Source organism: Tupaia chinensis, unplaced genomic scaffold (genome assembly GCF_000334495.1).
Source record: "Tupaia chinensis unplaced genomic scaffold, TupChi_1.0 Scaffold000182_1, whole genome shotgun sequence".
In the NCBI taxonomy this organism is placed as follows: domain Eukaryota; kingdom Metazoa; phylum Chordata; class Mammalia; order Scandentia; family Tupaiidae; genus Tupaia; species Tupaia belangeri.
Window position 1 is genome coordinate 10,999 of NW_006159657.1, and position 26,587 is coordinate 37,585.

At 45.9% G+C, this 26,587-nt stretch overlaps 1 protein-coding gene across 2 annotated transcripts in view; it reads right to left on the reverse strand.

Annotated features, from left to right (window-relative positions):
• Positions 1-26,587, reverse strand: part of USP7 (ubiquitin specific peptidase 7) — a 42,519-nt gene that overhangs the window by 10,991 nt on the left and 4,941 nt on the right. The window contains exons 1-15 of one of the 2 annotated variants that reach the window (XM_027771058.1): positions 25,373-25,480; positions 24,473-24,646; positions 17,373-17,571; positions 15,487-15,625; positions 14,429-14,517; positions 13,428-13,536; positions 11,928-12,058; positions 11,392-11,446; positions 10,399-10,479; positions 10,209-10,299; positions 6,737-6,819; positions 3,930-4,039; positions 1,766-1,922; positions 561-705; positions 148-278 (exon numbers count right to left, since the gene is read on the reverse strand). In XM_027771058.1, the coding sequence (XP_027626859.1) occupies positions 148-278; positions 561-705; positions 1,766-1,922; positions 3,930-4,039; positions 6,737-6,819; positions 10,209-10,299; positions 10,399-10,479; positions 11,392-11,446; positions 11,928-12,058; positions 13,428-13,536; positions 14,429-14,517; positions 15,487-15,625; positions 17,373-17,458 (1,407 nt within the window). In that variant the 5' untranslated portion in view covers positions 17,459-17,571; positions 24,473-24,646; positions 25,373-25,480. Of the gene's footprint in view, positions 1-147; positions 279-560; positions 706-1,765; positions 1,923-3,929; positions 4,040-6,736; positions 6,820-10,208; positions 10,300-10,398; positions 10,480-11,391; positions 11,447-11,927; positions 12,059-13,427; positions 13,537-14,428; positions 14,518-15,486; positions 15,626-17,372; positions 17,572-24,472; positions 24,647-25,372; positions 25,481-26,587 lie in introns of those variants that run through there. The other variant, XM_006146502.3, reaches the window with a different exon arrangement.

Genomic DNA, 26,587 nt, shown 5'->3' on the forward strand with positions numbered 1-26,587 from the left:
CAGGAGCAGTCACTGGGAAGTCCCTGCCGGCTGCCCAGAAGCCGCCTGCTGCTCAGTGCAGCTCAGGGCAGAGACGCGTGGAGCTGTCCCTCTCTGGGTGGCCACCCGCTGCCCCTCTACTGCGGGTCACAGGAGGCTGGGGCTGACCTGCACTTGCATGTAGAGATGTGCTTCCTGCCGCTCCTTCCGCTTCTGAGCCTCAATCCTCTTCTCTTCCTGTAACCGCTCCACCAACTGCTGAGGAATATCGTGGTCCGTGACAGCTTGTAAAACCTCACCTGTAGGAAAAAGGCATCCTTGCCCACCTGGTGCTAGTTCTGCTTTCCCCTCTGCACAGGGCCCCCCTTCGAGGTTATCATTGACAAACAATCCACCACAGTGAGACGACGGGGTGCCACGGTCCACATGATAACCCGCACGTCCCATCAAGCTTGCTCTGGATGCTGTGGACGAGGCGGGATGCACACTGAGTGTGTGTGCACCACCGTTCAGGCCAGGTGCCAAGGCGGTCGGGGCATGGTACAGCACATGGCAAAGCTTCACGGGAAGCATGTACTCACTCAGCTTCGACTCCCTGATGTACACCAGCATGTACGCATTGGTGCAGTGTCGCACAGACAGGTCGTCGTCATGGCCCCCGTAGTTGTGCTCGATGGCTTCTTCCTTAGTGCACCTGGACACCACGTCGTCGTCGAATTTACACCACTGCAAGGAAAGCACGAGCTTGAGCAGAGACAGCAGAGACAGGGCCCGGCACCACGGCAGCCCCGTACCAACAAACCTAGGCCGCTGGTGTGCAACGGAGGGCAGCCCTCTTGCAGAACTCGGCAGAGCTTCTGTCCTCCTCATTCAACACGCTGTGCGAATTCCAAGAATTTACCCGTGGGCAATTTCTGTAACCACCTCAGCCCACTTTCCACTTAGGCTCAATCTACTGAGGCGACTAGCTCCTCATAGAACTTGTAAAATGTCATACCGAGCATACCTAATTTAGCTGGTATTGGTGAAAACTTTATAATGTGATCATAAAGTTAAGCAGGATGTTTTACTCTATCCCATGACACATTATCACACAGCAAGTGAGGGTCAGGCTTTTAAAAGGCCCGCCTCTATGAACACGTATATCCTAATCTCTTCATCCTGGAGTGAGTCCTTTAAATGGTAACAAATGCTACAGCTAACAGAGCTCCTGGTGGCCTTCGTGTAACAGGAATCCTTCACCAAACTCGCTGGCAGGAGCGGAGTGGGTGGGACCCTTGCTCTGTTACTCCAGGCCCTGTGGTCTTGCAGGCAGATTCCAAGACCCTCATCTGCCCAGTGGGCATCATACCCTCTACACTCCACCCGGTTATGGAGAAGACTGTGTAATGAGAGCCATGCAAAAAAGGAAACCGCAGAGAAAGAGCGGGCCCAGAATGAAATGTGCCCAGGGTAACCTACTGGTCAAACCCTGGCCGTGGATAACCGTGCTATTAGTATCCATAAAGCAGAAAAGTGCCTTGAATTAGATAGGAAGTGGTTCTGTAAAGGCCAGTGTTCACTGCTAACAAATAAAAGTACAATCATTAACTTACTATTTACCTTTAAAATGTCAGCAATTAAATGGACAGGAAAAGAGCACTTAGCCGCCAGAGAGCTTCGAGATCAATCAGAGGCCAGGAAGGACTCCTTAGCTAACAGTTTGCATAGGAACCAGAAAGGCCCGAGCTCAGCTCCAGCACCAACGCCCCACAGAGAGCCACGCTGGAGGCAGGCCCGCACTTACTTTGCCATCCCCCTTGGGGTTGAGGTAAACCACGTAGTGTCCGCCATGATTATCACCACTGTGAACCAAGACTGCATGAAGGATGTAATTTGCAGGGTCCTTGGGATCAGTTTTTTGCAAGAATTCATCAAGTGGTAACTGTTCTGGAAATTCAAACCTATTTAAAAACATTTTTAAAGAAATTAAACATTCATTTATATATAGCATTCCTCTATTTTATTTGCCTGAAGTTTTTCTAGTTTAATGGCTCGTCTTTAATGGAAAATGTATGAATTTGATTTAGGAAGCCTCTGAACTACTTCTAAGGTAGCTCCAACCTACTATAACAAATGAATTATTCGTATGTCAATATAAACCTACTGAGATATCTAACAGAGTTTTAAACCCAAGGACATTATACAACAGTCAGTCTCGTAGTAAGTATACACAATGAATTTTCTTTTACAGAAGTTTTGTTTTTTAACTTGCTAGAGGATGCATGCACTCACCAGAGACATAGCTAGAACAAGAGGACTGAGAAAGCACCTCCCTGGGGGATCATACCGCAATCCCTTCTCCTCCATTTCTCCCTCTTTCAGGATTCTGAGCACAAATGCATGGTGTAAAATTTTAATTCTCGGACTCAAAGTGTGTCGTCAGTCAGACATGTGGGATCCATCCACCTTCACCACCACGTCACCAACTGTCACTACATTGAGAATGTTCTTTTTCTTAGTATTTGCTATCGGACGTGTGCTTGCTGGATGGGAGTGAGAAAGCATCGCTCCCAAGGGGGCAGGGTATGGCAAGCCACAATCCCTTCTGTCCTCTCAGGATTCTGGGCACACATGTACGTGTACCTGGCATGTTTCTCAAGCCACCAGGTCCAGGACTTGAACTGTGTAGTCGGTCATGTGAGATACAGCTGCCTACCTGCCATGTCACTGGCTGGCCCAAACTCAATTTTCTAAGGTGTGGATAATTTAAAATACACCAACAATTCTAAAGGTCTAGTTAGATAACTGGCAATATACTGCAATTTTAGAAATGATGGAAAAATCAAATTTGGAGAGGAATGACACTTTAATAGGAAAAGATTCTCTACTCTGACTTCTATAGACACAGTGACTTGACTTGTTTGAAACTATTGGCTTCATACAATTTTATTTACTTGATCGATTTCATCGACAGGGGTGCCAAGTCGAGTGCCTTCTGAGGCAGGAAGGGGAAGTGATGCACCTGAGGGCAGCCACCACTCTGCCCAGCTCAGTCACCCTCAGGAATTCTGACTCCAGGCTGCCAAATCTCATTTCCTAAATGATGCCAAAAATGGGGATATTTATGTGAAATCTCATAATTTAAAAAATACGGATTAAATAGGAAAATATAAAAACACATATTTAAAAATGTTGACAATCTAATCCAATCCCAATAAAAAACAAAAAACGAGGCGGAGGTCTGACAATGTAGCAATAGGTGGACTGGTCTGGAGGCTAACAGTCCGTGAGACCCCCTGGGGTGGTTTCTGTCTATTCCTCAGTGAGGCAGAACTGGCCGGCAGAGTCAGCTGGGAGCCAGTGTTCTACCTGGTTACTTCCCTCAAAGGTGAGGGTGACAGACCCACCTCTGCCTGGTATGCAGCCGGGGCTCGCACTGACCAGAGGAAGGATTCTGTGCTCCAAATCAGATCGCTTGTGTGCTAATGACCTTGTACCCTGTCGGTAAAGGACCTGGAAACCACCTGTGCTGGGCACACCTGCGCATCTCCTCGAGCACATTCCAGAAGTCGGCTTCATCTGACATGTGAGGACATGCTGAAGAACCCCACTTAACAAATGCACTGCCATGTTAGTGGTAACAGCTACCCTCTGGCCAAGACCAACCCTGTTAGAAACCCTGCTGAATACAACCTCCGCACATGGAAGCGGCCTACTCCGTTCACTTCTCGTGGCCACACTACCCTGAGGGAGAGATCAGATTGGAAGAGACACCTCTAAAATCTCTTCCGCAAATGATCCCATACCAGTCAGCTCCTGGGACACGGAGGTAGAAGGTAACCTATGTAAATCAGACAACACTGAAGAGGCAAAGCCTAAACAAGGCCCACAGCTGGGCCCCTGCCCAAGCACCTGACGGACACCAGCAGACGCCAGCACTGCCACTCTACCTACGATAGTCGGATTACCTATCATTGATCTTGATGTTCTGGTCGGTCTGAGGGTCGTACATAAATCTCATCAGCTGCAGATGTAACACTGGTGGCAATGTGAGGAATTTCACACCCTTCTCTGCTTCCTGAATAATAAAAAAGAAATGTAGATTTAGTCCACCTCTAATTATGTGAAGCAATGAAAGCCCAACATCATTTTAACAAGATCAGAGCATTTTCAGGGACTGCAAAGGTAGGAAGTTTAAGTGCTCACGTAAGATGCTTTGGGGCCAGCAGATGGCTTGCTAGTTATATTGCTGGTCTCCCACATAGTTGACCGCTGTTCGAGTCCTAGACATGATGGCCTGAAACTCACACTGGGCACATGTGTGTGCATGCCTAAGAATCCGGGAGGAGAAGGGATTGCAGCGCAGTCATTGTCCTGGGGGATTACTTCTCATTTCCCCCTCACTATTTCTGTCTCTTTTCTCCCTGGTGAGCATAAGCATACATGCCCTAAGACAAAAACCTTTAAAAAAAAAAAAAAAAAAAAAGTAGGATGCCTTTAAACTATCTTGTTTAGGTCTGTATCAGGGCTCTTTCTAACCATGACACTGCACTGACATGTGAGATAATCTCTCTTATGTTGAATTATGTCCTAAACCTGTGTCCAACAACATAGGGACAGCTATATAGACTGAGACAGCCATTTGCTACTGTATCATAGTCACTCAACATTATGAAAAACATGGGGACCCACGGAGAAATCACTACGTGGAGAAGCAGAAAACTGTAGCTATGCTTATAGAACCCTGGAACAGAACAACTACCAGTGAAGTTTCCAGTAGATGGATGATAAAAGAAAAGCCTCTGCTCCCTGGGCTCTTTTACAATATTCACGTAAGACCTCATGCACTGGGGGAGGTGGGGGCTGAGGGAGGACTCACCCAGGGCTTACTGTCCAGACCGACTTTTTAGAAAGTGCTCCAAGTCCATCAGCAAGGCCCTTTGGTAAAACAGGCCTGTCCACAGTGACTGCCAGGGTCGGTGCTACAAGATGCCCTCTCTAGCCCTCTAGTTCCTTGCCCGTATCTGTGCTAGCGTGCCACGCATGGCCTTTGTGGCAGGTCTGGTTCACAGCTGTGTTTACAACTCAGACCTCTTGTTGGCTGTAAATCACACTTTAACGTCTGGGAGGAGGCCCTGGGGAGTGGAGGCTGCCAAGACACACCTATCTGGCGATATTCTTGGCGTGCATTAGCACATCTAAGGCAGGGTGTCTCTAGAAGTATAAACAAAAAGCCAGGAACCTGCTCCACACTAAAGAATAGCATGTTTTGGGACAACCTGCTCCACACTAAAGAATAGCATGTTTTGGGACCAGCAGTTGGCATGATGGCTGTCACTGGACTCTCGTGTAACCAACCACAGTTGGCGTCCCAGACCCAGCGGCTTAAACTCACACCAGGCGCGCGTGCGTGCGTGCCCAAGATCCCAAAAGGAGAATGAAGGAGAAGGGACTGTGGCGTGGTCATCCCCCCTGGGGGGTGATTTCTCACTTTCCGTCTCTCTGTCTGTCTGGCGAGTGCAGGCGCCCTATAGCAAATAGCCACTCAAAAAAGAATGGCAAGTTTTTAAAATATCTCGAAGAGAAAAGCATTCAGTCTTTCCATCACTGTTCGTTGAGGCTATGACTCTAAAATAGATGATTTGCTCACCCACATACCAAAATATCCAGTGTGGATAAGAACAATTCTTGTCAGTTGGCTAAAATTGTTTTATAAGTACACACTGTTGACAAAGTTCTAATTAATGTTTGCAAAGTGACATTCAGATCCAGTTCAGTGTCCTGAGTGATCTGACCTAGCAGGAGAACAGCAGGCCTGTGGGCCATGCGAACCAGGTACATTCACAACCTAATACGCCAGGAACTGGCAGGCTTGGAAAGCACAGACGGGTCTGAACATTTTTACTGTGGGGTTGTCGGAAAAGTCATGACGTATTTTTCTATGTTTTTCTATGCAAAAATGCATCATGACTTTTCAGACGACCCAATGTACATTAGTAAAGCCGGTGAGTCCGGGTTATGAAGCTACAAAACACGCGGGGGCTCACTGCATGGAGACACTGCAGCTCCAACAGACCACCCACCCAGCAGGCTGCAGCTCTGGCCCGAGTCCATGCCGCCTACCTGAGTGTGGACTGCCTGTGTTCGCAATGCTCCTGTATTTTGAGGACATACTTGTCATTCTAAAAGCTATGCTATAATCCGAAAGAACACTCATTAAAAAAAAAAAAAAAAAAGCGCAAACCCACCACCACAACCAGAACACAAGAACTAGGAAACTGCATTGACAACCAGGAGAGGTTGAGGAACATCTCTGACAGTAGGAGGTGAAGAATAAGATAAAAGACAAGTAAGGAAACGTCCGACATACCATGGCAAAAGCTCCAACCTGTTAGGGGACGGCTCTCTCCAGCCTCTTGCACCCTCCCTTAAACTACCCACTAATTCTATAAGAAACAAAATCTTTTTATATTCTAAATACCAGAAACACACGCAAAGGTCCAAGTAAATTTATTTAAGGAATTATTTTATTTAACTTTATTTAGTTTTTTTATTTTAATATGACCAGAGAAGGACAGAATGAAGAGAGAGAAAGTGAGAAGGCAAATTGCCAGGCCTGGGACTTGACTGCAGTCGGCCATGTGGAAGTTCAGTACCCTTAACCACCCTGCCACCTGCCGGCCCCCTCAAGTAAATTTTTAATGAGCAATTAAGTGAAAAATGAAAATAGAGGGGGAAAGCCACAAAAGGATACCAGGATGAACATCCAAATTACCTGCAAGCCATGCTCCCCGGCGTCGTATTTATTGTCACCATCAAGTTGTTCTACTGCCACATAATCCACAAATGATTCGAATACTTTAAAAAGACAGAGAGGAAAAAGTCAACCAAAGTGATCACTGAAGCTTCAATTACAATACAGTCAAGCCGGGTGTAAAGTGTTTCCATGAACGTATTTAGGAACACCAGAGAAGAGGATGTAGTAACTGGAGCTATGAACAGCAAAGCTTAGCGTCTAGTGAAGGCTGGAGTTAAGAGCTGTCACCATCCTCACTACTCAACTCAAAGGACAGATAAATGTCTTAAGAACATTAAAGGAAGAGTCAAGGTTTCCATTCTGTTTGTAAGACAGGGTCTTGCAATGTTGCGGATCTCCTGCCGTAGGCTCCCGAGTGGGTGGGACAACAGTGCTCTACCCTGCAGAGCTGTTGAGGTAGGTGGGCCCAGGAGCGACCTAAGCCAACATGTGCGGCTGTAGCTAGGCTTAACTTCATTTTGATCAAAACAGTCATTTATGAAGCCACAATCAGGAAGAAAGTCTGATCAACCAGGGGCCTAGAAACAGATGTGCACAGGCAAGAAGAGCTGGCTGGGGACGGAGTGATAAGGAACACTGGGGGGGTCACCTTCTGACCCACATGTGGCAGCCCTGATATCCTACCCCCAGCACACACACACCTGTTCCAGGTGGAGTACAGATAAAAGAAAAGATCAAATGAAAACAGATAACAAGCATTTTAGAATATAAAAAACAAAATTAAGAAGTTCTGTTGAATACATGGCAACATGAAGAAGGCACAGGGCCAGACAGTGGCATGGTGGTTAAGGCGGCTAGATTCTACAGAGCAATTCGAGTCCCAGACCTAGTGGCTTAAGAAACACACTAGGCATGTGTGTCCAAAATCCCAAGGAGTGTAGAGAGGGACTGTGGCTTGACTGTCCCCTCAGAGGGGTGCTTTCTCTGTGTCTTTCTCTAGTAAATATGTGTGCCCTCTGGCATTATTTTTTTTTGAAAAAAAAAAAAAAAAAAAAAAGAAAACGATGTAATGGTTGCATCGCTGGACTCCCTCATGACTGACAGCAGTCTGAGTCCTGGACCCCAGGGGTTTAAACTCACACTGGTGTGTGTGCATGCTTGCCCCAAATTCCAAGAGGAGACTGGAGAACGGATTGTGGTATGGCTATTGCCCCTGGGGGGTGGTTTCTCACTTTCTGTCTTTCTCTCTGGTGACATCCTATAGCAAAAATCTCTCTTAAGAAAAAAAAAAAAAAAGGTAAAAAAGTGCACGAAGCCAAGCCACCAGTGGAGGGTGACAGCAATCCCACCTGACCTTGCATCCATGGTGGGAGAATTCCTCTGCTCCGGTCAGGATGGAAGAGCACAACGGGGCGTACTGCACACAACTGCTGTATTCTTCCCACCAGCAGGGCTAGGCCCAACTCACTGAATGGAGGGATCAGGCGGTGGTGCAGGAAGGAAATACTGACAGGCCAGTGTCTGTCTGTGCCAGAGACAGAAGTAAGAATCTGAGGAGCCTGAGCCAACTAGAATCGTAGAGGTACAAAGAGCGTGGCCTGGAGATCCGCACAAGGTTCTGTCTGACTTACCAATAAAAGTGCTGATCTTGCTGAACGAGGGTGAAGAAGTTAACTGGGGCCAAGGAAAGAACTACAGAAGGATGGAATTAGGGAGAGTAATCCTCAGAGCTCATGTAGGGATAGCAAGAGTCTGGGTCCCATCAGCCAGAGCAAAAGACCTCTGAAACATGGTAGTTCTCAGTGACAACTCAGAAATGCAGTAAGACGAATTAACCCTGAACTAAAACCCACTGTGCGACCACCTAATAAAGCTTTAAAACAATCCTCTAAACAACCAAACTATTTCCAAGTAACTTATCTGTGCCCCAGAACAAAGGTTAACATCCAACAAGATGAAACCCACAATGCCTGCCATCCTGTAAGACCAAGCATGCAGAGCTGGAAAATGCAAGCCATGCAACAGAATAGCTCTAGATGGCAAAATTAGACAAGAATGCGTGTTACTAAGAACTGTATTCTATACATTCAAGAAGGCAGAAGAGAACAAGAATATATCAAGAGAGACGGAATGTTGATAAAAATACCCAAATCAGACCTCTGAAAATGAAAAACAAAATGCCTGGAATTTAAAAAAGCATGGACAAGATGACCAGCAAATGGGGCACCGCTGAAGATCAGTGAAGGCAAAGACAAGGCAACAAAAACTGCAACATGACACAAGGACAAACGGGCACCAGGAGATCTGGAAGCTACAGGGCGACTTTGGCAGCCACTGAGAGTAGGGGGCACCACATGTGTGAAGAATGGCCAAACATTTCATGGATTTGATGAAAATTGTAAGCCCCCAGGGATCCTGGGAGGTCAGCAAATATTGTGCAGGAGAAACACGAAGAAAACGAACATAGAGCTCATCACAGCCCCAACCAGACAACCAGACAGCTTGAAGTCAGTGATAAAGGAGGATCCCAAAAGCAGCTGCTGGGGGTGGCGGGACAGAGTAACACTCAACACACACCGCAACAGGAGCAAGCAGGACAGCAAGTAGCACACTTCTCAGAAACAATGCAAGCAGGAAAACAGTGGAATATCTTCAATATGCCGTAAGAAAAAACTGTCACTCTGGAAGTGTACACTCAGCAAAAATGTCTTTTATAAACAGACATGGAATAAAGGCTTTTTCAGACAAGCTACAGTTGAGAGAGCCCATCTCAGCAGCCTGCAATGATGGCAATAAGGAACGTTAATGCCAGATGGAACCCAGACCTACACAAGGATATGAAGAGTACCAGACACTGTAAATATGCAGGTGAATAGAAAGGGTTCCCCCCTTATTTTAAAAATCTCTCCAAAAGAATTTCTAAAATCAATTCAGAAAATAACTAAGAAGCCAACACAAAAATTTTACAAAAGATGTCCAAATTTCCAAGAAGGATTTCAAAATGCAACAACCTCACGGATCCTGAAGGAAATACAGGGTAGAACAGGATAGCACAACTCCCACCGCAGTCTTCAACGTCTCTGATGACGGACAGCTCTGGTGTGCAGAGCTGCAGCTCTCACGCACAGCGGGTGTGTGTGTGTGTGTGTGTGTGTGTGTGTGTGTGTGAGAAACATGTTGCTGTGAGATTACTAACCCAGCCAGCTTTGCCAATCAAGCTGACACATCCTGCCCTATCTATGTGTCATCGATGCCACTCCCTGTAAATGCAACAGGCACAAGAATGGCTGGGGAATTTCACAGCCTCATAGCGAAATCCACCTAAGTATCAAAAAAATGATGGCTCCCTCCCCGTAAGAAAGAAAACCATGGCATGTTTCTGAAATGTAATACTACAGAGCACTGACAATGATCAAGGCAATGCTACCTGCAACAAGGGCATGTTTCGTGAATATTAAGCAAAAGACATCCATGTGTACATGGAACTTACTATTTTTCTTTCCTTTTATGCTTAGCTGGATATCATAATAATCTTCTCTTCTATCAGAGCGATAGTCTACTTCTTTACACTGGATATATGACTGTGAAAAGGAAAACAGGATGACTTAGGTATTAACAGTCCAAAAACTTGGTATTTAAAAATCTTTTTAAAGCATCCTTTGAAACCAGTCATCACATACCACCATTTTGCCTCTGAATAATTTAGGTATGGTGCCTTCTACACACGTGCCTTTCATCTTGTTTTCCACATTATCGAGCAACTGAAAGAGAAAGCACTGGCTTAAAAAAAGTGTTTATGCCTAAGTAATACGCAGTAATTTGATACTCGACTAAAAAATGTCAATGGTCAAAGACATTCTAGACTATAAAAACATTATGACCTTTGGCATGCAATTATCAAAAACATACAAAATCTTCTTTCTTGGTTGGATTTTTACAAAAATATCTACATGCAACAGTTGAGGTTAACCTTTTATACAGCCTTTGGGATGAATTAGTAATCTGTAGTGCCTTTAGAAGCATTTTTTATATTCATTTTACCTCTGTGGAAAAGCATGTAAATTGATCACTAAACTTAACTCGTAATGGTCCACACCAAGAGATTAATGAGGTTGAGCCTGTCAACAGGATTGACTGGTTTGTCCATGGATATTTAATGAACTGGATTCAATCCAGCTAGTGCTGCAAAAAAGAAAACACACCTTGCCCAGCCAATCACCTTGAACGGCCATTTCATGTGTGTGTGTGTGTGTGTGTGTGTTTCATCATGACTGGAAGGGTGAGAATTGGCTACTGACTAGTGACAGTTTCGGGGAGAATCACTAACACACAGAGGTCAGGATGTCAGAGCAGGAACGGGACTATAACTAAGCCAATCTGTTGGTTCTTCCATCAATAACTTGGGTATATAGATGCCAATTGAACAAAGTAAAGTCTGCTACTTCTACTATCTAAACTCAAGCTTCCCCCTAACACTTTGCCTTCAAACAACTACTCAAATAATTCTTTCCAGCTCTCAACATTAGGTAGACTCTGCCTTTTCTTTCTAGCCTAGGTTTGGTCCTAAACAAGGATGGGCATTAACTGAACTAGGTCTGAGATTTTACTGACAATTGCATCTGACATGGGCTCGTAATAATGTAAGAATCGTATGATTATTGCTCGAAACTTACCACTCGACATAGTTCTTGAACATCATGTTGCATGAAGCTATCTAAAGTTTCCCACCTTGCAAAGATAAAATAAACATCTGCATTTAACCCTTTCAAATTTCAAAATGAGCAAATTAAGAGGCAACTTAGATTTCAGAACTAAATTATTAAATAATAACCCATTATTCTTGAATTCACTTTAGGTGAAAATTATCTTGGGTAACTAGAAGAATTCAAAGGCAGCTTAATTTTATCAATGGATAGCAAAATGTTCACTTTTTAAAAAACTCTAGTCTTACTGCCAGGGGCAGTGGAAGCCAAAATTAACAACCATACATTTGGAAGCAATACATTAAAAATTAGACTCTTAACTGACAAATTATTTCTCAAGGGAAATTCTAACACAAAGACTATTTCCAAAGGTGAAGAAGTAAAATGTGATGATAAAAGCACTGACAATGAAATACCTACACTATGCTCTACTAAATCTTCTGTTCTCCACTCATTCACTCTTTAAAAAGAAGGCAGAAGGGGAAAGGAAGACCTTGAATACATACCCAAACGACTTGGTTAGTTTTTTTGTTCCTACAGGCTTATCACTGTGCTGTAATTCATAGAACACTCTTTGTAATGCTAAAGGGACACTTTTAGAAGAATCATCGCCCTCTGTTGGCATCATGTACACAGCCTAAAAGAATTTAGAAATAGTAAGAATTTTATTTTATGTGAAAGTATCCTTTCTAATATCACGATAGCTAAGATAACTGCTAGAACTTTTCACTATGCCCTCAAATCCTCGACTTAAAAATTTAGGAATATCTTTAGAGATGATCTAGAAACACAAGCAAGCCAAAGGAATTTTTTTATTACCTACAACTCACTACCTACAGTAAAATTATTTTTATTTCACACTTCGTGAAACAATTTTTAACTTACCAATACCTGTAAACAAAAAATTTGATGAAAATGTAAATGCTACTAAAATTGCCTACATTCAGATACCACCATAATATACTGCCACGGAAATCTGACTAAAAGACCAATATAAATATGAAAGACATAACCCAGTCCAGGGTCCCCACAAAACAACCTAAAGTACGTGTCACCCATAGTTTCACAAAGGAAATCCTCAACACAGAAATTACTCGATCCTACAATAGATTCAATGTCTAGTCTTTTGATTAATATTCTTCCCACCACCCCCTTTTTATGGGCCAGAGGGCATGTGCGTTTGCTGGAAGGGCAGGGTGGGGGAGAGGGAGAAGCACTGCCTGCCCAGTGGGGCCCGATCATGTTGCAATCCTTTTTCTTCCATTTCTCCACCCTGTAAAGATTTTTGGCATGCACGCTCATGTACCTGGCATGTTTTTTTAAGTTGCTGGGGCTGGGATTCAAACCCATAAGGGATCCAGCTGCCTTAACCGCTAGACCACAGAGCTGGCCTCTCTTTATTAGTACTCTTAAGAACGTAAGTTATGGGACTAGCCACTGGTGTAATGGCTATGTTGCTGAACGGGCGTGTGTGCATGTGTACCCAAGATCCTGAGAGGAAAAGGGATTGCGGCATGGCCATCCCCTCTAGGGGGTAATTTCTTGCTTTCTGTCTCTCTCTTGTCTTTCTGGAGAGTGCACACACCCTATAGCAAAAACTTCTCCAAAGAAAGAAAGAAAGAAAGAATAGTAAGTTACAAGAGGTGAAAATTAGACTTCATAGCCAGCAATTTTCAACTCAGCCCTTGTGAAGGCAACTTTACAGAAGCTGTTTTCTTATCTTTTTTGAACTGTTATATTTTATATTCGTCTCCAGCATAATTGAAGTGAAGCTGTACAATTATGTTTGCCACAGGTAAGTTTTGGATTTCCCAAGTTAGCCCGAAGTAAGGGTCCAAGCAGTAGGAAATAAACACAGGCAACAAAAAGCAAGGCTGTGTGGAGACAGTGCCCCGTGGCACAGGGAGGCCATGCCCAAATGTTGGCTGAAGACTTTGCTCGTCCCCGTGTAAACCTTTAAGAAAATGTGGGTAAAAGGTTGAGGGTGAGAGGCACTGTCCATTTACCTTTCGGAGCTGGTTTGTGAAGAACAAAGTTTGTAGCAGGCTGTTCATGTAACAAGTAGCCCCCTGATTCTTCAAGCCGACATAGCCCGTGTGCTTCTTGGAATCCCACCTGAAAGACAAGTCCAAAGCTGAGGGTGAGCAGCACAGGGCACTCCCTTGCTCCTGTGAAGTGAGTGCAGTGGTTGGACCCGAGGCCACGGCAGTTGACTTCTCACTGCTATGTACATCACCACTTACCCACCACCCTGACAAACATGAGGGCCATGCAGCCCTTGCCACCAGGCCCTGGCTGCTATGGAAACCAAGGCCAGGAGGCCTCATCAGAGGGCTTTAACCAAAGGACACCAATTTTTCTCTCACCCAAGTGTGTGGACAGGGGCAAAGTCAACTCCAGCAATCAAGTGACCCGGAAGCCCATGACTGCAGACAGTCCACAACACTGTGTTATTCACCAAGGCCAGCACCCATGAACATTGGACCAGTATGCATATTAAGAACAGAAAACTGGGACCAGCAGTTGACGTAATGGCTACATTGCTGGACTCCCATGTAGTCGACTGCAGTTCAAATCCCAGACCCGATGGCTTAAACTCACGCCAGGCACATGTGCGTACATGCCCAAGATCCCGAGATGAGAATGGAGAAGGGATTGCAGCGTGGCCATCTCCCCTTAGGGGGCGATTTCCCACTTTCTGTTTCTCTGTCCTTCTGGTGAGTGCACATGCCCTACAGCGAAAAACCTCTCCAAATGAAAAAAGAAAGAAAAGAACAGAACAGAAAACCATAGCTGTCTTACTTACTGTAACTCTACTCCTAGCGCCCAGTGGAGAGTATATAAACGCTGCTTGAAACTATGGTCAATGAGTAAATGCAAAGCAGGTGTACAAATCTATACACTGAGGAGCGAGCACAGAGGGTGCTCAATTGCTGAATGTATGCAGCTGGTGAATAGATGCTAATGCAGACACATTTTAGCGAGCACCCAGTTACAGAAAACTTACGCAACTCCATGGGGAGCATCTGCCTGCACGAAGACTTCAAAAGTGACTTTGTCGTCATCTATAAATCCTTTCTCGGGATCAGTCACTTCCTATTTAAAAAAAAAAAAAAAAAAAAAACTATCCAACTTGCATAATACACTTTATTCCCAAGAGACAGCTACTCTAGTACTCTGTCCTTAATAAACTACAATGTTTTACTAGCAGCAGCCCCCATTTGTGGGGGGTACATTCCAAGACCCCCAGTGCATCCCTGAAACTGGGGGTAGTCCTGAACCCTCCACAATATATACTATGTTTTCTCTGTCCAATACATATATACCTGTGATAGTTCAATCTGTAAAGCAGGCACAGTAAAGCATTAGCAGTGGCTCACCATACAGTACAGCGGTTCTCACAGTACACTGTAATAAAGCCGTATGGTCTCTCCCCCGTGAAACACCCTACTGTACTCTACTCACCTATGTTGGGACTGTGGTTGACCACAAGTAACTAAAACCAGGAAAAGTGAGGTAGACCTTGAATAAGAAGGAGGGCTGCTATTACTTATGTAAGCACCCCAATTGTGCTCCTAACTTGGGAATGTTCGATTTGTTTTTCAAATGGCTGTCTCTGAAGAAAAACTGCAAATGTGGCCCCTCTAGGAGGCAACTGGGGTGTCTGTGGGATCAAGGCTGAGACACAGTCAGGAAGTTCCAGAGAACTCAGGCTCGGGAGTAACACCCGCAATATGGAGCAACTTCGAGCGATGAGGCAGGAAGAGCCGAAGAGAGCCAGAGTCACTACATCTGCAGAAGGAGCCAGACTGAACTGACTCAGGAGATAACGGAGTTACCCAACACCGCCTGGCACTGTGGCTGGGGAGACGGGATCCCTCAGAAACTACCTGCAAGTGTCTGACTAGAATCCAGATGACTGCTGTAAACCTAAGCTAGGGAACTGGAAGAAACACATTTCTATAAACACCTTACAACACGAAAACGTGCTCCTAAAATGAGGAGCTGAGAGTACAAGAACCTCGGGAATGGGCTGTTATTCCGACCAAGCACTTGGTGACTTACACTCCAGGCCATAAAATTGGAAAATCCCCAATCATTTTCTTTATGGAAGAACAAGTGACTAATGCGCCGGCTGAACGACTTCTCGTCATCTCTGTAATTTATAATCTTCAGCACTGCTTGTGCATGACAAGACCATGACCTGTGGAAAAGGAGAAATCCAAGCTTAGCTGACATAGTTAACTGACCTTACGTGCACATGGTAAAACACTAAAAAACCAACACACGAAAATTCCCTTTTGTGACTTTTTTTCCTCTCCTTTTGGGCTGGGAGGTGAAAATAAGATAGGCCCTGTATGTATTTGTCACTAATAGAGAAAAAAGTGTTTGGAGACTGCCCTTCTGGGTCTGCAGTGATTTAACTCATGGCTTATTTTTAATTCTGAGGCCAAATTAATTTCACTGTATCTATAAAATACAAGTGTCTGCCTGACCTTCCAACACTCCCCTTAGATTCCTAAGACTGAATAACATTTTGGTAAGCCAAGTATTTGAGAAGTGTAGAAATAAACGGTGCAGGCAGAGGTGTCCCTGCTACCCCTTGTGGCTGGCAGGCAAGGGGGCGGGTGGAGCCTCTCAATTTCTAGAACACCCCCACACACACCTGCTAGGGATGGGCTTCCGGGCAGGGGGAACCAGGGGAGCGCCAAGCTGTCCTGCCCAGGCACCAAGGAACTCACTGAGTGAGGAGTTAAAATGCATGGAGCATGGGCACTGAGTCTCAGCCACAAGAGAACTGGTCATACGTGCAGTCCAGTGCAGGGCAGACTGCAAAATGGTCTCCGGGCTCATGTTTAAACCAAAGGATATACCACTCTGAAGCTTACGACAATAGAGACTGCAGCTGAAGCAGGGATTCCGGAAGGAGCGTTACACAGAAACCGGCAATGGTGGAAGGCTCTCTAGAACAAGTGCTAGAATTTTTTTGCAAAGGCGCCTTGTGCCTACTCTGAGGCTTGCACTGGGTGTGGAGAGCTCACTGTTTGCCCATGCCACCGTTGAGCCGTCTGTTCAACTAAGACAATCTGCCCAGTATCCATGAGATCACATTATAATGTGAAAAACATTTCACCTACCAACAAGCCTGGCTGTATTCTAACATTGGCCGACTAACTCCTCAGTTTAAGAGAAAAAATGAACTGTGTTTCCTGGGGCTAGAGCCAGTGCCCTTTGGGGGACGTTCTACTGAGGGCCCCGAAAGACCACAGTCTAAGGATGGTGGAGAGATGAGGACAGGGTGACAAAGTGATCCGCACTGCCTTTAAATCATCTGTCAGCTGAGCTACTGATAAGTTTAACAGTTAACGGTTTTTATTATTGATTTGAGAGATTCTCAACTTTTGAGACCCAATTGATGGGCAGAGTTTGAAATATTCATGCAAACGTGAAGCCTCTTCATCTTTCATTTCATCTGTATAGAATGACCATCCATATGTTTCTCAAATTACAGAACTTTAATGTTTCCTTTCAGAAATCATATGAATAAAAACTTTTTTCTAAGTCAAGTCAGAGGCTCATTTGGTCACTCCAAAACTGTGCCTCCAAGACTTTTCGGACTTTCCGAACAGCCCATAGGGGTACGTCACCATACAAGGAAGAGCATCTACAGCCTGCTAAGTCAGTGGTCAGCTAGTCCAGAAAGCCCTGACTCCATGGCCCGGGGCGTTCGACACACAATCTTTAGTTTTCTATTTGCAAGAAAAAAGTATGGGCTTACTAGATTGGATGTATAACACAGACCAGTGTGTTTTAAAGAGAGTAACATATGTAATCTAATTTAAAATCAAAGGACAAGCAAATTTAAAATGAGGTTGGTCGATCAAACGTGGCTTTCATTGGTGTGACAGAACTATTTGTGGGTTTGTAGTTGCATCATTAAACTGTCTTACGTGGAATCAGATTCAGCATTGCACTGGAGAAAGAATCCTACGCTTTTTTGGTGTGGTCTGTCTGGATAAAAGCGTGGCATCACCATAATCTTCCATGGCAGATTTCGCACAAAACACGGAGGGCTAAGGACCGACTCACTCAGTCTGCTGAAGCGCTCGACAGTGAACTGAAAGGTTGCCTCGGAGCGCCAACTGGTGTCTGCAAGAAAACACGCCGTCAGTCACAGGACCCACGCAGCACTGGACGCGCGGGCAAAACCGTGGAGGAAACTGTGCTATGCGAGCGCAGTCTACCTGCTAGGGCCTCACTCTGAAAACATGACAACGTTTCCAACTTATGAAAAACCCCAAACTGCACAATGACAGCTTCTGTATGGGTGACTCCTTCCTTATGACACCCCAACTACAGAGAGCTGACCACACATGTGGCCTCAGGCTCTCGCAGGTGCAAGAGTCCGGTGTGGTGTTGTACTACTGACACACTGCAACCCCCGAGTACTCCTGGGCACGCTGGGGGAGTGGGTGGAGAGGCTGTGGAGAGGAATGAGTGGCTCCCACATCTGTTCGTGCACAGGGCTTGCACAGGGCAAACACTTGAGACTCGGGCTGAGTCTGGAGCGGAGGGGGGGTGCAGAGCAAGCGGGTGGGTGACAGCCTTCAGAGCGGTGGGAGACAGCCATTCCCCGGGAGGCACAGCACTGTTAGAGGCAATCGCATGGCTAAAAAGTTAGCCTAAATAAACAGTAACAGTATTAGTTCAATTTTTGTGAAAAACCAGCTTGGACTCCCTATCAGAGATAACTTTTCTTTATGGTAGAAAAACTAGACTTCTTTGCAACACGTACAGATTGTTAGATGTTAGCAAGACTGAAGGCCAATTTAAGGAATCGAGGTTTCTGCCAATATAATGCCTCTTAGCAGAGGTTCAACTGAAGTCTGTTTAAAATTTCACCTTTCACTGTTGATGCCACCATTCATTTCCCAGTGACCACAGGCCGCGGATCAATCAGCTTTGGCAAGCCCCGCGCGCTTCCCTTTGCGCCTCAACTCCTCCTGTAAGGAATAGTCCTCCCGCGCCATGCAGCACTATGCCACCGCCGCTGCCAGGTCCCCCTGCCACCAATGGCTCTGAGGCTTCCTTTCACTCCCTGCACCTAGCTCGCTGCGGCCTGAGATGAGTGTGCTGCCCAGGTCACACGCTGAAGGACAGGGCTCTACAGAAGATGAGGTGGTGCCTGAGGGGTAGTCCTGGCTTAGAACAGGGCACTGTGTGGCGTCCCCTGACACCAGAGTCCAAAAGCTCAAAAGGAGACTTGGAGACCTGGAAAGAGCGCCAGAGTCAGGACACGCTCCTCTCTTCAGTCTGCAGCTCCACCACGCTGTGCTCAGCACGGGCCCCTTCTAGTGTACAGAAATCGCCAAGGGTTGACTAACTGGATTTGTTCTTCAGAAAACATGTCCATCAGTCCTCGTGAGAGGGTGGTACTCTTTACCAACGGGAGGAAAGCGACGTGTGTGACGGTGAGGGCTAGGGGCTTCCCTAACACTCTGCACCCATCTCCGCCGACTCCACACCGCCCTGCTCCAGGGGTGCAGCACAGGCATTTCGGAAGGAGAGCAGAGAAGGGTGAGCCGCCTCAGAGACGAGCTGTCTGTCTGAGCCACTCTCATCCCCGAGGAACAAAATTCTACTGTACAGCAGGACACCTGTTAGAGATCACACTACTGAGAGGGGCACGTGTTTTTATGGACACATGTGCAGGCAGCATTTAAACCTTGCAAGGCAGGCGAGGGGAAGTGGTGCTTAATTCACACTCTAGAGGTGAGGAAACTGAGGCTCCTCAAGTTTGGAGTTCACCCAAAACCTGCTGAGAAACACTAAGCGTAAGGACCCTGCCTCTGATTTTTAAAATGCCATTCCTGGAGATGAACATAACGCTCCACAAAATGCAGACCGCAATAAAACCAGACAGCTGGTGTGCCTGCTTCATAGAGATGTGCACACAGAGCAACCAATGGGACGTCACCAGAGAAGCTGACAAGCTCTAGGCCCACGTTAGACCTCGGTCTTAATCCATCTGTGTCCTGTACCATTTCGCTCTCTAAAGGATTCGATTTTACATACATAGAATCAATACATGTCGTAAATGCTTTCTTGTTCTTAACCACACTTCAAATTCCTGAATTACTCTTTTAAATATTAAACAGAACCAAACAACAGTGAGACGTGGTGTGGCACTTCGCCTCTGCACCCACCTGGCACTGCCCTGGCTCTCAAGGCACCTTCTCAGAACAGGTTCACCTTACAAACCATCCTAACTAGTTTAGTGTGACATTTCATGAGGAAAAAAATTCACTTCAGTGGCTCTAATTTTTTCTTACTAATAAATCACTGAAAATTTATCTTGGACCAGCCTCACAGCCTAGTAGTTAAAAGAGCCAGATTCCACAAGGTCACCAGCAGTTCAAATCCTGGCTGGCCACCATGACTTGAAAACTACTGTGTGTGTGTGTGTGTGTGTGTGTGTGTGTGTGTGTGTCCCAAGAGGATAGAGAAGTCACAGGGGTTGTAGCATGACCGTGCCCCGAGAGGAGAATGGAGGAGAAGGGATTGCGGCGTGACCATCCCCTCTGGGGGGTGATTTCTCACGCCTTTCCTCTCCTCCTCTCTGTCTCTTGCACACATGCCCTATGGTAAATATTTTAATATTTGCTTTCTCCCCCTTTTCTGTAGAGCCTCCACACACTTAGGGAATTAAATATATATATATATGTTAAAGACCAAGAGGTGAAGACTGGGGGACTTAGGAAGAAGAGAAGCAGACTTGAAACTATCTTTTACACACATAGCCTCTGGATTATCCTCCGGTGAGGAATTTCATAAGATTGGGTAGGCCCCAAGAACATGAGTGAGACAATACACAGGATCCTCTGTACTATCTTTGCAACTTCCTGTGGGTCTGTAATTATTTCAAAATTTGAAGAAGTAAAAAGGCAGGCCAGCCTGTGGCCTGGTGGTTAAAGCAGCTGGATCCCACGGCTGAATGTGCAGTTTGAGTTCCAGGCCTCACACCTTGCAAAACGAGCATATGTGCATGAAAGCCCCAACATCCCAGAAGCAGGGAGAAATGGAAAAGGGACAGTGGTGGGACCATGCCCACAGGGAAGGCTCTCACGCCTTTCCTCTCCTTCTCTCCGTCTCTTGCACACATGCCCTATGGTAAATATTTTTTTAAAAAAGTAAAAAGGGTTGGCTCCATGGCCTGGTGGTTAAGGGAGCCAGATCTCACATGGTTGAGTCGTGGCCTAGAGGCTTTGAAAACATGCCAGGCGGAGGGAACCAGCAGTTAGCGTAATGGCTATGTCGCTGGACTCCCACGCAGTTGACCGCAGTTCGCGTCCCGGACCCAGTGGCTTAAAACTCACGCCGGGTGCGTGTGCATGCATGCCCAAGATCCCGAGAGGAGAATGGAGGAGAAGGGATTGCGGCGTGACCATCCCCTCTGGGGGGGTGATTTCTCGCTTTCTGTCTCTATGTCTCTCTCTCTCTATCTTCTCTCTGTCTGGCGAGCGCACGCACCCTTATAGCAAAAACCTCTCCAAAAACAAAAAAGAAAGAAAAAAACCATGCCAGGCGGCACATGTGCATGCATGCCCCAAATCCTGATAGAATGGAGAAATGGAAAAGGAATTATGGTATGACCATGGCCCATTTGGGGGTGTTCCCTCTCCTCCTCTCCCACTCTCTCTCTCTCAGGTAAGCAGAGGCATCCTCTGGCAAAAAAGAAAGAAAAGGAAGAAAGGAAATGGAGAGAGGAAAGAAAGGGATGGGGTGGGAAGGAGAGGAAGAGAGAGAAAGGGAGGGAGGGAGAGAGGGAGGGAGAGAGAGAGGGAGAGAGGGAGGGAGAGGAAGAGAAGGGTAGGGAAAAGAAAATACACCAGGAGCTATAGAGAACACCCACTCCTGGGAACCAACAGTTAGCGTGATGGCTATGTTGCTACATTGCCATGTAGTCACTGCGGTTCGCATCCCGGACTCGGTGGCTTAGAACTCATGCCGGGCGCATGTGCGTGCGTGCCCAAGATCCCAAGAGTCGAGAATGGAGGAGAAGGGATTGCGGCGTGACCAGGGGGTGATTTCTCACTTTCTGGAGCACACGCGCCCTATAAAAAGATCACCCACTCCCTACAGAATAGACTGACTGGCCTAGATGCCACTGGCTCCAACAGAGCACCGTGTCATTCCTCCAGGCTTCCTCCTCTGGTACATGACAGGAAGAACAGCTTCTACTAACTGCGTCGTCATATGTCATCACACGTCACCAGACACCTCGACAGCCCGCTCCCATCTGACATGCCCAGGAGACCCTTGCAGCAGGGCAGCTGTGACCTATCACAGTCCACGGGTCCCCCGTGCCCATTCTCACACAAAGCTGATCTTCACAGGGTGAAGGCCAATGGCGGATCAGCCTGGGTTCTGGTGCCATTAAGAAAGCACAGAAGTATGGACTTCAGATTTCTGAATCAGAAAGGTTAGCCTAAAACCTCCCCAAATGGCACTCCTATAGTAATTTTTACCAAACCTCAATTATTCTTTCTAATGCAACTTTTTTTTTCTTTTTTTTTCTTTTTCCAGATTTTGCTATAGGACACATGCCAGAGAATGAGCGAGCAAGCACCACCCATGGGGGTCAGTCACGCTGCAATCCCTTCTTTGTTTTCCCTTTTGAGATTTTGGGCATGCATATGCATAAACATGACATGTTCCTCAAACTACAGGGTGCAGGACTGAAACCTCACGGCTACCCACATGGGATCCAGTCACCTTAACCACCACAGCACCAGCTGCAAGCTTTTACAGCTCCCAGTAGCTCCAGGAACTACCTTTAGTTTTATAGGTATCTACAATCTCTAGCTAGACACGTCTGGGTCTTCAGAAGCTGTATCTAGTCTACAACCTTTCTTGGTCATCTAAGGAAAAACAATGAACGATAAAATACAAGTTGAGAAAGTAGAAATGACTAGAAAATAAATGATATTTGCCTATAATCCTATGTTAACAAGATTTTCAAGGGAACCAGCAGTTAGCGTAATGGCTATGTCGCTGGACTCCCACGTAGTCGACCGTGGTTCGTGTCCCGGACCCGGTGGCTTAAAACCCACGCCAGGCGCATGTGTGTGCGTGCCCAAGATCCCGAGAGGAGAATGGAGGAGAAGGGATTGCGGTGTGGCTATCCCTTCTGGGGGGTGATTTCTCGCTTTCTGTCTCTCTGTCTCTCTCTGTCTGGCGAGCGCACGCACTATAGTGAAAAACCTCTCCAAAAAAAAAAAAAAAAAGATTTTCAAGTGCTCTCTCCCTTGGCTATACATTTTTCCATTTATCTTTGCATTGTTAACTATGTAACTTCTTATAGGAGAAATTTCCCTTACTAAAAAAAACAAAAACAAAACAAAAACCTTTCTGCCGATCAGTCAAGTCACTAATAGTTTGGCTACAAAAAAATTCTAATCCAGTGTTTCCCAGATTGTGTGTCCTAGTCTGAACTGCTAAAAGGAGATTAAGGAGAAAGTGTTCTGAAATTCAGTCTTTGGGAATCATTAATTAAAAATTCTTTTGGAGAAGCAATGTACATTAGGAATAATGACAGCTCGGATACACTCTGCAGAGTAAAGAAACTCATTTAGGGCCAGCCAGTGGCCTGGTGGTTACGGTGACTGGATCCCACATAACTGGTGGCATGGTTCAAGTCCCAGATATGTCAGCTTGAGAAACATGCTGGACAGATGTACGTGCATGCCCAAAATCCTGAGAGCAAGGCAGGATGGAGGAACAGGGGTCGTGGCATGACCACACCCCACAGGAGGGTGTGCTTTCTGGAGCTCTTGCTCGTCTCCACGAGCATGATGTGCCCACATCCCATACAATTTTTTTGTTGTTGTTAAAAGAAACTCATTTAACCGAGCATTCATCAAACTTCCTGGAATTCTGAACACTTTCACAACACACTTGTACCTTCAGAAGCGTGTTCACAATACCTATCGCAGCTAGAAAATTGTTGCCCTGAACCAAGAATTCTGCTCCTAGCACCAAAACCATCTCCCTCCCAAGCCCTTTGCCATCAGAGAGATATGATCTCTCTTACCCACAGTTGGCCCTTTCGAAGGCAACTAAAATTTCAAACCAGGAAGAAAGTGCTATGGAGATTGTTCTACTTTCTCTTATGTTTTTTCTGTTAGGAAGCCACGACAAGGCATTTCCACTTTTAGGTCCCTATGCTTCGGTGCCACTGATTACTAATACTAGTGATTTGGTAAAAAGCTCCCTCAAAAGTAACGGGATCCAGGAACCAGCAGTGAGCGTAATGGCTATGTCGCTGGACTCCCACGTAGTCGACCGCGGTTCGTGTCCCGGACCCGGTGGCTTAAAACTCACGCCGGGCGCATGTGCGTGCGTGCCCAAGATCCCGAGAGGAGAGTGGAGGAGAAGGGATTGCGGCGTGACCATCCTCCCTGGGGGGTGATTTCTCGCTTTCTGTCTCTATGTCTGTCTATCTGGCGAGTGCACAGCCCTACAGTGAAAATCTCTCCAAAAAAAAAAAAAAAAGTAATGGGATCTGACCTACGCTATGGTCTCATAACTGTGATTCTCCACTGAGGCACTGGAAGCATCTAGGATAGTTCTGGTGGTAGTGCCTGTGCAGTGGGCGTGGGAATACTGGCATCCTGTCATGCACAGGTCAGCCCCCTCCCCACGAAGGACTATTCCCCAAAATATCAACAGAAGCTGAGAAACTGCCTTCTATCAACAGCTGTGACTCCTGCCAAACCCTCCGCCCTAAACAAATGGGGAAGCGTGAATTTGCTCTGTGGAAACCAGACTGAGAGTGACCGGAATTGATCCCAGTACACACCTGGCTCATCACATCTGGCTCTGCCTCCCAAATGCGCTCCCTGCCTCACTTTTGGCATCACTGATGCATGAAATGAAACCACCAAAAGCCCAACAACCGAAGAGACCACACCCACACCGTTGCCCTGGGTCTAGTGGGAAGCGCACTCCAGGGGGAACAAAGCAGCGGGTGTAGACCACGCCTCTTTACCTTCCTCAGATATTGCCTCAGCCAGCTGCCAGGGGGTAAACCGCACTGTGAGAGAACTCTCAACTACGGCTGCAGTTTCGCGCGGAGGCTGAACTTTGGCAGGAGGTCTGAACAGCAGTCCTTCTGGCGGTGCAGCCGTGACTGATGGTGTCTTTCAACTGCCCCGTTACTACCCTGGGAAGGACACAACCCTCATGAGGATTGATGGACATGCCTTTGACAGAACATGGTTTCAAACAACACTGCAAGATTCCAGGGGCTGCATAAAGCAATTACTGGCTGCTGCCTTTGACCTTCCAAAACATTTAGGTCACATAATCTGGTAAATTATAAAGAAGAAATGGTCTCAAAAGAAAGAAAAAGTTTTCCAGACACAAAATGTCCACACTTGTATATAAGCATGTGCTGTTTTACACAGACGCTATAGATCAAAAGTTAGTGTGGGAGAATGAAGCCCAGAGCTTGACTCTGATCTGACACCTAACAGGAGCAGGTGGGATTATCATTACCAGCTACAAACAACTGATAAACGCACTACAATGAGAATGCAACGAAAAGCCATGTCCCAGGGTCTGGAGGTACCTCGCTGCAAACGAAAAGGTAAGGAGAGTAAGAAGAGCTTGTCCTGAGGTCTAATGGAGGCTGGAGATCCCGCCTGCCACACACTTCTGTAGATAGGCCTTCTTGCCCGGATAGGGAAAAATCAACTTACCTTGAAATTATTTAGGCAATACTGAAACTCAAAACCAGAACAGGACACTAGGTTTCCCTCGGATACACCTTCCTGAAAACTAACTACTCTTAAACTCAAAAGCGCTCAAGGAAAAAGCCTGGATCAAATCTGCTTGTGTTTCTGAGAGCGCTCTGCCCGCTGTGAGGAAGCCAACAGCCTGTACTTACCATCCTCCATATCTTCCTCAGTGTTGTTATGGCCGTCACTCAGGGCCACATTCCCGTTGATAACAGGGTTTTGCGTAATTCTTGGTGGGTCATCCGTATCTCCAGCTTTAAAACAAAAAAATTCCATGGATTTTACCTTCACGGCTTGGATTAAGAAAACAAAAATACTATGGAGTATGAGCTAAAACTTTTTGATATGTAAAGTAAATATTTGTGGAAAAGTGTAAAAATAAATAAATGAAAGAAAATGCAAAAAAAAAAAAGAAAGAAAAGAAAAATAAGTTTACACTTCTGATGATTAAAAAAAAAAAATCACACACAAAACAAAACCATGGGATGTGGTCATACTGTGAACCATTCTACTCCATCCCACAGGGATTCTGGGCTTTCACGCACACATGCCTGGTGTGTTATTTAAGCCTCCAGGGCCAGGATTTGAACCATGGTTTGTCATTTGGTATCTGGCTTTCTATACACAGCCCTTAATCACTGTGCTATGGTTCCAGCCCACTTCTGATCATTTCTAATCACAAAATTCCAACTGTAGCATAATAAAAACTCATTCTAATGCAAAGATATTTACTATATTTTTTCATGAAATGTGGTTTCATTCCTCTTTTTATTAGTTTTTTTGCCATGGGGATGTAGGCTTGCTGGAGAGACAGTGAGAAATCACTCTCCCACCCCACCAGCCTGGGAGGGAGTGTGATTATGCCGTAACTCTTTATCCTCCATTCTTCTCCTGGAATTTTGGGAGCATGATTTTCAAGCCAGCAGGTCGGAAACTCAAACTGCGCAGTCAGCCATGTAGAAGTGCAACACCTTAACCACTACGTCATCTGCTGATCCCACTCATTACTTTCCAAGTGCTAAAAAGGGCCAACCAGTGGAGTGGTGGTAAAGGCAGCTAGATCCACATGGCCAACTGCACAGTCTAATTTCTGGACCTGGCAGCTTAAAGAACATGCCAGGCACGTGTGCGTGCATGCCCAAAATTCTGAGAGAATGGAAAAGGGACTGTGGCATAGCCATCACTCCAGAGGGTGCTACAGTGTTTTATCACTCTTTCTTACTCTCTTTCTCCCAGGCAAGCACATGTGTCCAACAACAAACTTAAATATGGGTCAGCAGGTGGCACTGGATCCCATAAGCCCAGCTGCACAGTTTTGAGTCCCAGACCTGATGGCCTGAAAAACATGCCTGACACATGTGCAT